At 43.7% G+C, this 10182-nt stretch overlaps 1 protein-coding gene across 2 annotated transcripts; it reads left to right on the top strand.

Annotated features, from left to right (window-relative positions):
• The first annotated feature begins 251 nt into the window (after positions 1-251).
• Positions 252-9640, top strand: odad1 (outer dynein arm docking complex subunit 1). Of its 2 annotated transcripts, none has more exons than XM_064305937.1 (16): positions 252-308; positions 1060-1140; positions 1544-1621; positions 2036-2132; positions 2549-2738; positions 2923-3048; positions 3161-3274; positions 3360-3427; positions 3518-3699; positions 4398-4520; positions 4831-4913; positions 5553-5721; positions 6047-6207; positions 7046-7107; positions 7235-7289; positions 7422-9640. In XM_064305937.1, exons 2-16 carry the CDS (start codon positions 1074-1076, stop codon positions 7524-7526), a joined length of 1680 nt encoding a protein of 559 aa, XP_064162007.1. In that variant the 5' UTR covers positions 252-308; positions 1060-1073; the 3' UTR covers positions 7527-9640. The 2 variants fall into 2 exon arrangements, with proteins under 2 accessions (XP_064162007.1, XP_064162008.1); XM_064305938.1 differs by lacking the exon at positions 252-308 and adding an exon at positions 320-536.
• The last annotated feature ends 542 nt before the right edge of the window (positions 9641-10182 follow it).

Genomic DNA, 10182 nt, shown 5'->3' with positions numbered 1-10182 from the left:
TGCATAACCCAAATGCACTTCAATTTCAGCTCACGGGCAGATATTCTCCTTGGCTATCTGGGTACAGTACCAAAATAAAGTAAATGTCAGGCAAATGATGACTTCTAAGAGTTTTGCCATTTTAAAACTCGTTGTCTTCAGCAAATGACCCTATTACAGTCGCATCAACAACAACAATAGTAATTACTATTATTATTATTATTATTTCCTAGTTCATTTCCTCATAAACGGTTAGAACCAGGGCATTGTGCCTGGAGCTAAGAAACCATAGGGCCGCTGGGCGTCAGGCAGGAAATTAGCCGTTGGAAGTGAGTTGGCTAGTTAAGCCATAAAAGCAGTTAATTAGCTAATAGTTAATATTTGTTTACATGGTTTGCATTTTGTTATGCTCTGTAGCTCTAGTTGTTATCCAGCTAACTGGTGAAATGTTAACGTTAGTTTTCTAGCTAGAAAATTTAGACTGATATTAGACAAGACTAACAGATAGACCCTAGTTAAGAATAGTTTCCCATTTTCTCGACTAGCTACATTGCAACGTAAACCAAGTCGACCGTTACTTTTGAATGGCTGTTGTTGATTAAGCGTTAGATTTGGGGGATTGTTTTATCTAGGCAGCTAGTCGTAGTTAAATCTTCTCACTTTCCACAATATTAAGTAGGCTACGAGCATAATTTGACCTATTCTGGTGAAATCAAGGGGTTAAACCAAATAACGTTACTAATTAACGGTGGCTTAGCATAACTATTAATGTAGTGTTTTGTGTGTCCAGGATCGTTTGGAGCTAGACTAGCTAAATTAATTAGCTGTAGGTTAGACTAGGTAATTTCCAGCAAAACCATTGTAGAAACGATAGTCTACGGTAATATTAAACAACATAACTTCATCTGATGCGAGAAGAAATTAACGTAGTGATATGTAGTCAGTAGGCCTACGTAGGGCACCGTGCAACGATTCTTGGCAGCAAAGCCTTTAGAAAAGGTGTTTAATTCATATGTTTTTAATTAAGTAGCCTAGGGTATTATATTACTATTGACTTTTCGTCTCCTACTCTATCCTCAGTCAAAAATTGCATTATGCCTCGTGGAAGGTCAGCACCCAATGTCACCTTCAACAGCAATGACAGCGAGGTGGATAAGATAAGTATGTATAGCTGTTTTGCTTTCAGAATAACTGGTTTCTGGAGTTCAGGAATTCTCTTAAACTCTCCCTGGACTACGGAACTGCAAATATATTCATCTAGTCCACGGGGGCTGTTGGAGACTGCCAGCTTTGGCTAGTTCTGATTTCAGGCTGTGGACTATGTCCACACAGTGATTATTTAATGTTCTGGGGGGAAATCAAAAGTTTACCCAAAAAAATGCTGTATTTTTATGGCTTAGCAGGTCATAACACAACAATTTCCAAAAGATCAGCATTCTGAAAATCATATTTATAAATTATAATTGTGAAATGAATTAATGCCTGTAAATTGTATTAATGGCTTGTTGACTGTGTTTTTGCTTCTTTCGTCTGTTACGCTCCCTCTTCCTCTCTCCCTCTTCAGTACGGATCAGTACAATGTCTCGTGGAAGGTCTGAGCCTAATGTCAACTCCAGCAGTGAGCTCGACATGGATGTTATAAGTATGAACATTATTTTCCCATCAGGATATGTTAATTGGCCTCTAAACTCTAAGCCCTAGAATAGTAGTGCCAATTTGTGTCCTACCACTGCAGACAGCCAGTTAAAGTCCAGTAATGATAGCTGTTTTTTCCCATGGTGAACAAGAGACCAGGACTGTTGTTTTGTTTTTCATCAATAATGTGATGCAACATGTGCATGCTATTTCACACTTTTTCAGTACTCAGAATAATTGAACGTTATTATAGTATTGCTTCACTGTAATCATTTCATTTCAATCATTCATGAAATACTTGGTACAGTATATAAGTGTGCGATTGTTGTCATGGAGATTTTTTAAATGTCTCGTGTTCTAGGTATGTCTAAAGCTGTTTTTGTTATTCTTGTGTATAAATGAGCGTACGTGCCCATTACAGAGGCAGAGATGGGCAAGCTGCAAATACAGCTACGGACTGTGGAGGAAGAGCGGCAGGCCTACATTCTCCAGTCTCAGGATCTGATCCGCAAACAGCGGTGAGCCTAGCCCCCCCCCCCCCCCCAGCTCTGCCAACAGCCCTTAAATCATTACAGGCTAGCAGTAGAAGAGTAGCATCCCTGAGTTACTGTTAGCAGCATAAATCCACATAAAATCATGTTCTGGGCCGAGTGGAGAAATGCACGAAATGACTGCCGCAACAAGGTGAGGACGTTCACTGAGGGAATGCAGTAAAATAATGCTCTGAGTCTATGTCACAGCAGTTGCAGCATGCACGTGAAGATGTATCGATTGCATTCAAAGGTACTGTACTGTAAGTTTATATCAGAAAAACATATCTTCTCCGATTCAGGGCACAGCATATATTTGTGTTCTTTTTGTACATGAATGCATGTGCACATGTGTGTGTATGTGTGTGTGTGCCTGCCTTTATATGAGTCTTCACCTGACTCAGGCGTGAGATAGAGTGGCTGCAGGCGGAGCAAGCAGAGCTCCATCGCATTCTCCGCATGTGTGAGAGCCGCACTCACAGGCTGCAAGACGCTGCGGTCACACATGACCTGCTCATCCTGCTGGAACACAAAGACGAGATGGACAAGCTGCTGGAGACTGAGAGACTGACCCTGGAACAGCTGAACAAGGAGGTGCCCTGACAGCTGACTCACAGTAGCATAGATGCCGCAGATAGTATTGATATCTTATATCTTATACTGCTGCATAAGATTACTTATCCTGGATCAGCGTTTATTGATTTGCTGAGTAAAGCCATGTGTGCAGTGGCTCGTTTGGGTGACCCACGATGTCCTCTCTGCATCTATGTGAGGGCAGATCCTTAGAGTGGACCGTAGGCTGGTCATTTTGCGGAGGGTGGGGAGCACGGGGGGCTACAGCCAGAGAAGTAGAGCCCCCCCAACCCAGAAGTCCACACCAGTCCTGGAGAACCATCTGGACCAGGTGAGCTTAACCTCTGCTGCTGTTCCTGTAATCTTTATCCCTCTGCCATATTGGGACAGCCAACATCCCCAAGAGCTACTGGCCAGAAAATTTTTGTCTGTACCTGCTGCAGGCCCTGATCCGGTTAAACATGCACCTGACACGGAACAGCCAACTGAGAGAGGACCTTGAGTCCCTGCGCATCAAGAGAATCCAATTCCAGCAGATGCGTCAGAGACTGGAAGTGGTCAGCGGTCATCCGGACACAAGTCAAGACAACAAGCCATAAAGAACCTGGGCTCAGCTAAAGACCATTCTGCTGCCTCTTTCAGGAACTCCAGGAGATACGTGAAGACATCAGGGATGTTGTAAACATCTCCACAGCAGCGTACAATGCTAGGTAAGGAAATCTTGCCGTACATAGTGTGTGTGTTTCTGTGTGCGTGTGTGTGTGTTGTGTGCCTGTGATGAATCCCCAATGTCGTATCAGGGTGGAGGTGCAGGTGAAGATGATGAGGATTAAGGAGTTGGCTGTAAAGGATCTGGCACATTACAGCATGGAAATGAAGGAGCTTGAGACAGTAATTCATGACGAGCGCCACCTCCAAGACTTCCTGACCATTAAGTGTCACAGTAGGAGTGGACAAGAGGACCACCCCCATAGTCCACAAGGTACATTCTCACTGCTGCCTTTTGTGGGGTATGTAAGTTTGTGAGTGACAAAATCCTCAGTTTTATATTACTGAAACCTGTGGTCTGTGTGCATGCTGGTTTTCATTCCAACCACGATTGCAATCACAGAATTCTAACAAGCTGTTTAAGCTGTTAAACAGCTTGTTAGAATTTTGCTTAATCAGAAGATTTTCGTGTTTTGAGGGATTACTTTGAGGGAGAACCATTGGAAAAAAACAGGTGTGTTTCCTAACATTCAGTGAACTCTCTTAAGTGGCCAGAACAACAACACTGTACAAGTGGTGCATATTGGTGTGGTGGTGGGTATTCTCTAAGTTTGGAGAATGCGCTGCTTTAAGTACCCCTGTACTTTTATGTGGTACCAGTGAAATTGACTTACTGACTGCAGTTTGTTATTTATTAACTATATTGAGACTGACATCAGGTAAATACAACGGCTGAGGCATCCCTGCCATCAAAAACATGTGACTTTGGAATACTTTGTGACTTTTATTTAACCATGGTCCCAAAAAATAATATGTTATTGACTGTGTGTGTGAGTGAGCGAGAGATGATGAGTGTACAGCATGTGTGATTGTGAGTATGTGAGTGTCACAGGGCATTAGGTCTGTTTGGGCTGCTTTTTTGAAAAGCATCTGTGTACCAGAGGGACAGTGATCGGGAGATTTCTCTCTCAGACTCGGAAATGAGAGAAGAGATGACAGACGAGATGCTGGCTGTTTTGGACGATACCTTCCTAAAGATCCACAGTTTGACTGGTGAGGAGAACCTGGATGTGCTGGTGCGCAGGTTCCTCCAAAGTGAGTATATGTAATACACACGCTGTCATGGTGTCTCACACAGACACAGCCCCACAGCGCACTTTCTCACGCACCATACAACTTCTGATACGAGTGCATCAGGAATGAAGGTTTTTCTGAACTCTGAAATGTTTCTTAGTTTTATTGTAAATAATATGTTTGTACTTGACATTTAAACAATTTATGTATTATTATAACGCGTATTATTATTAAATGCAAATGTTAAATCATGTTTTTTTGATAATCTCACGGCTGGAGCTGACAGCACTGTTCCCTGAGTCTCACGCCCTCTGTCTCTGTGCATGTGCAGTTGAGGACCAAAACTTTGCCCTCTTCGATTATGTAAATAAGCAGAGCACCAAGGTAAAGGCACTGAAGGACCAAATTAACCAGGTCAGTATGAGGTTTCAGTCCAGAGGGGTCAAATCAATCAGCTGTGTCTGAGGTCTAAGCCCTGAGAGAGCAAGTGAATCAGGTCAATCAGAGGTTTAAACTCTAACGTATCAAACTAACAATATTTAACCCTAAGACAGCTAATCAATCAAGTCAATCTGAGGTCTGTACTGCAATGTATTTGGGGGAATTGGCATCCTTTCCTGGTTGCTGTGTGTTCCTCCCAGGATAGGTTAGGTGTCCTGCTGTAGGTGAGTGTATTTTTGAGTGTGTGTGTAAGGTGTCTGGCTGTAGGTGAGTGTGTTTTTGAGAGAGTGTGTAAGGTGTCTGGCTGTAGGTGAGTGTGTTTTTGAGAGAGTGTGTAAGGTGTCTGGCTGTAGGTGAGTGTGTTTTTGAGTGAGTTGAAGTTCTGGCTGTTGGTGAGTTTTGAGGAGTGTGCAAGGTGTCTGGCTGTAGGTGAGTGTGTTTTTGAGAGAGTGTGTAAGGTGTCTGGCTGTAGGTGAGTGTGTTTTTGAGAGAGTGTGTAAGGTGTCTGGCTGTAGGTGAGTGTGTTTTTGAGAGAGTGTGTAAGGTGTCTGGCTGTAGGTGAGTGTGTTTGAGTGTGTCAGGTATCAGGTGGGCTGCTCTGGACTGACTCAGATCCAGCAGGACACTGAGCAGCTGTGTGAGGGCCGGCAGCGGCGGGAGATGGAGCGCCACGCCCTGATGCGGGACCTGCAGGCGCAGCAGCAGGCCGCTGAGAAAAGGGCTCATGCGTGTAATGCGCAGGCCACCGCAGCCACCAAGATCCTGGACCAAGTCAGGACAGGTACACGCGCACACCCTGGAGCAGGGTCGACACTCCGAGTCTCTCACAACTACGTGTGTGCATGTGTTTCCCACGGTGCGCAAGCAGGACTGCCGCCGTGGGCTATGCATGGCAAATTGTGGTCACTCACTCATGGACGTTTAGTCGGACGCATGCGCAGGTGGTGCCAGCTAAAATGTGTCTGCGGAAGTGAGTTTTGCCATGGGTCTGGATGGTTCTATGCTTGTTTCACCGGTCATTGTGTGCATGACCATTTGTGTATGTGTTCTTGCTGAACTAGTCATGCATGTGTGTGTGTGTGTGTGTGTTTCTTTCTTTGCTGCAGGCATGAAGCGTGTGCTTCGTAAGCTGGAGCGTGTGCGGAACGTAATGAAGGACTTGCCGTCCGCTGCCTCGATCACAGATAAGAACCTAGTAGACATCCTGGACGTTTTGGATGAGAAGATCAACGGCCTGCTCAGAATCCAGGCCTTCCTCAAGTCCAAGGTATGCCCCAAGCACCCCTACCTAAAAGTGTCACTCGTGTTCAGCTTCATACCGTTCACTTCACTGTAATTTGTGTCTGTGTGCAGAATTCACCCCAATATAATTAATGTATATGTGCTGCTTATTACAGTTCACTGTGATCTAATACTTATCTGTACAGCCTGTTAGAATTCACTGAAGTCTTATTTCCTGCCCTGCTGTAGTCTCATTCTCTCTGTTTAAAACTAAAATGGCTGTTTAGATATACAGTGGACTGCCAGAAATAATTTAAATAAGTTACGTTTAAACGGCTTTTAAAGTGAACAAATTACATTAAGTTTGATTCATTTTGCAGATGTACAGGGAGACATGCGTACAAAACATTGTTTCCCATATCATATGCAGTAGTGGCATAACTGAATAAAACATGCATACTCTAGTTTAATGTGCGGTCTAACACCAGGAAACAGTAGCCACCCCACCAGTGGGAAAGGGAAACTAGCAATAATAGGCTGTTAGAGGAGAGGAACAGATGGGGACACAGAATGGAAAGACAACATATAACCCTGTCAGTAATTTACTGTGGCTGCGCAAGCACTTGCACAGAGAGAGAGACTGCACAGGCATGAGAGGCAAGAAACAGTAGCGGCTCCATGAGTTTAGATGTGAGTGGGCCAAATCTTAGTAAGAATTCAGAAGGGCTCATTTAAGAAAAGCCTGTGCTGTACCCTCAGCCCTACATTGGTAGGGCAGTGCTGTGCCCCGCTAACTGGTAAGAAGGATGAAAGGTGCACAAATTATGGTCTTTACTGTGCAATCTGAGTCTTTCTACGGTTGTGAGAGTATTGGTTTCCCACAGAACCCGGACAAAGATGCCCGTGCTCCCAAACAGAAAGAATCAGTCAAGTCCCCGTCAATTTGGTATGTTACCTGTCAGATCGATCCCAGTCATCAGTGTGATTAATGTCTACTGCATGTTTTTCTGTCTGCGGTGGGTGGGGGGGTTGTACATCTTGGACAACTGTGTGACAGAAAACTCTTTATTTAGTGAGGAGGAGAGACCTCTGACTGAGAAAGAGCTCCGCCAGCAAATGATAAAGGAGGTGAGGATTCCGGAATGGACAAATTCACTCTTGCACACACACACACACACACACACCCGCACGCACACACACATGCACTGAGCATCATGTGATCTTGAAATCATCATCTAACCTTCCCCTGTTCTGCCCCAGATACTGATGAGGGAGGGAATCATTGGGCCTAGCAGGGGGAGGGAGGTGAAGCCCTCCAAATCCAATAAGGCACCCAGCACTCAACGGCGCCATCCAGAGGCCTGAATGGGGATTACTCCCCAGGCCAGCTGCCAGCCAGGCTCTCCTCCCTCACCCAGGACGCATCACAGACTGAACGCAAGAAGCCGCTGCCCACTGCCCCTTCCCTCATGTACAGACATCATATATCCGAAATTCATCGTCAACTTCCTGTGTTTTGACGCAGCTTGTCTGCGGTTTTGTGTTTTTTTATTTCGGTATGTGCGAATACGTGAGAGGGAGCTGACCAGCTTTTTTGTCTTAACTTTTAGCTTTGCCAAGGGCAAGTTCACACAACTGGCCGGTTTTTACATTCCTGCGCATAAATTATTCCAATGTTAGGGCCAGCCAGGAACTGAGGAATGCTGTTTGAGTTGTTTTCCTCTTAAAAGAATTCAGTTTGATTCCAACCCTGCTGTTCTGATATGTTGACTGGCAATCACAGCAATTATCCCCAATTTATTGTCTTTGATAGAGAATGTTGGACATGTATCCGGAAATTGTATGTCCAAATTTTCCTAAAAGTCTCAACTCCTTCCTCTTGGGTAGGTTGGAGCTTAGGGCAGCATTAAGATTTTCGTTTTTCGTTATATTCCTCAATGTATTATTTGCCTATTTTGAAATCTTATTCGACATCCTTTGTTTGGGAAAATTCATTGGGCCTAATTGCTCTGAGCATATGACATTAGGCTTTATATTGGACACAGTGATATGTGCCCAACCTTCTCTAAATATGTCCCTGCAGTTGTACTGCAGAACAGCAGGGGGCAGCAGAGCCTTTGAGGTGATTAAGCTTCTAGGTATTTTCTGTACTTCCTTGTGCTCTTGTTACAGTTAGTAAAACATTCAGTTCCAAACATGAGTTCATTTCTTCCTGCTATGATGTCTAAGTATGATTCTCAGAGGAATGTGTAACTGCCTCCATTTTTTCAACTTGTCTTGTGAGTCCGACTATAGCCCTGTACCCGCAGGATTAGTGTTTCCTGTATATGGTAGATTGTTGTTTGACCTAAAAGGTATAAAGGTTATGACGCAACAGTATTGCTGATGTTGTTGCTAGTGTAATGGGTTTTCAAAAAAGATATGCAGTTTCACATTTTTCTTTTCATTTCAGAGAACAGCTCCAAATTGAATGTTGGAGACCAATTTTGCTTAAATGTGTTAGAAAACATTATTGATCTAGAATAGTTAATCTGAGACTTGTATTTAGTCTGAAGATGACTCTGTAAGAGTCTTTATTTCAACACTGTTTTCATCACCAATTCCCAATCCTCAGAGGATAGCTCATCTACCATATCCCAAAAGACTTGCTCTAGACTCCTACAATGCTAGTAAGGACAGGTTTGTTGTTACTAGTTACTAGGCAACATATCACGCTTGGAGGAGAGCCCTATTTTGCATAGCTCAGCTCATACAGGCACCACATTGCCAGTACGTGTCACCGGGGGAGAAATGAGGCAGTCAACTATCCCTCCTCTGGGAACGTGGCCTATTACGTCCCCAGATGTCCTGTAACTGACAAATGATCCAGCAAGATTTAAACCTACACTGGAGTGGTCAGCTCTGCACCAGAACATAGTGCCTTTGCTGGTTGCAGAATGGCAGTGGGTTAGGGTTAGGGTTGCTACTCATTATTGTGGCTGATTTGCACAGGGTTATGTACATTTGTGGAGATATCAACCAGTGTCACTGTCTCGTCTGTGAACAGAAGAACCACAAAAGACATGGAGAGTTTTGGGGTGAATGTAAACTGAGAGATTCCCTGTTAGGGGCTGCTGTAATCATGAAGCCTAGCAAAGGTGGCATTTTTGCTGCTGTGCAGTAGTTATTTAGATTGGTAGGTTACCTTACTACTCTGGCCTTCAGGGCCTCTGCTTCTGCCACTGAGGGCCTCATTAACACATCCCATGCGTTCTCAAACCTATCACTTAAAACACACCTTGGTTTGCAGCAGGAAATGTAGAAGCCCTTTCTTTCATAGTTCAGACGATTTTGTGAATCTAAATTTGGAAGGTCTGTGTGTACAACTTTATTTTAACACAAGTCAAATTCAGTGCTAGTGAAAACAATAGGCAGGGAAAACACAGATAAAAGTTCAGACAATGGGAAACTATAAAAGGAACTCAGAGTCTGGGCTGTGGTAATTGTTCGACTCTTTTTACACTGACACTGAAGACTATAATTAGCCATTAAGTCAGGGCCTTTGTTGTGCCTTAATAAAATACAAACTGATAAATGCTAGTATACCACACAACTAATATAAAAACACACAAACTGCACTAGTATGTAAACACTAAAATACAACACTTTGTATAGTTATACACTGACATTCATAGTAGTCTAAAAAGATTAATATGCTGTGTGTGTGTGTGTGTGTGTGAGAGAGAGAGAGATCACGCATATACACATAGTTTTGTGTATTTGAGTGTGCATGTGACAAGTCTATTAGTATAAGAGTGCGTAGAAAAGATGGTAAAGAGCTGAACTGTAAGCATTGTGTGCTATTATAGACTTTGGTTGAGACTTTCAGGCTTCTACTGTGCAATTATGAACACACATGAAGACAGAGAATGAGCTAAAGGGGACCAGAGAGAGGGGGAAGGGGGGTAGGCAGGTCTTTGAAATTCAATCCTCTCTTGCTCCCCCCAGCCCTATTCTGTGCGCACAGCCCTCTCCGTTACCA

The sequence above is a fragment of the Anguilla rostrata genome, chromosome 13, assembly GCF_018555375.3.
Source record: "Anguilla rostrata isolate EN2019 chromosome 13, ASM1855537v3, whole genome shotgun sequence".
In the NCBI taxonomy this organism is placed as follows: Eukaryota; Metazoa; Chordata; class Actinopteri; order Anguilliformes; family Anguillidae; genus Anguilla; species Anguilla rostrata.
This window is presented reverse-complemented; position numbering and strand designations above follow the sequence as displayed.

Coding starts and splice junctions, on each gene's coding strand:
- odad1 (XM_064305937.1), top strand. CDS start 1,074: ATGCCTCGTGGAAGGTCAGCACCCAATGTCACCTTCAACAGCAATGAC. Junction 3,275..3,359: donor TGCGTCAGAGACTGGAAGTG/GTCAGCGGTCAT, acceptor TGCCTCTTTCAG/GAACTCCAGGAGATACGTGA. Junction 3,428..3,517: donor ACAGCAGCGTACAATGCTAG/GTAAGGAAATCT, acceptor ATGTCGTATCAG/GGTGGAGGTGCAGGTGAAGA.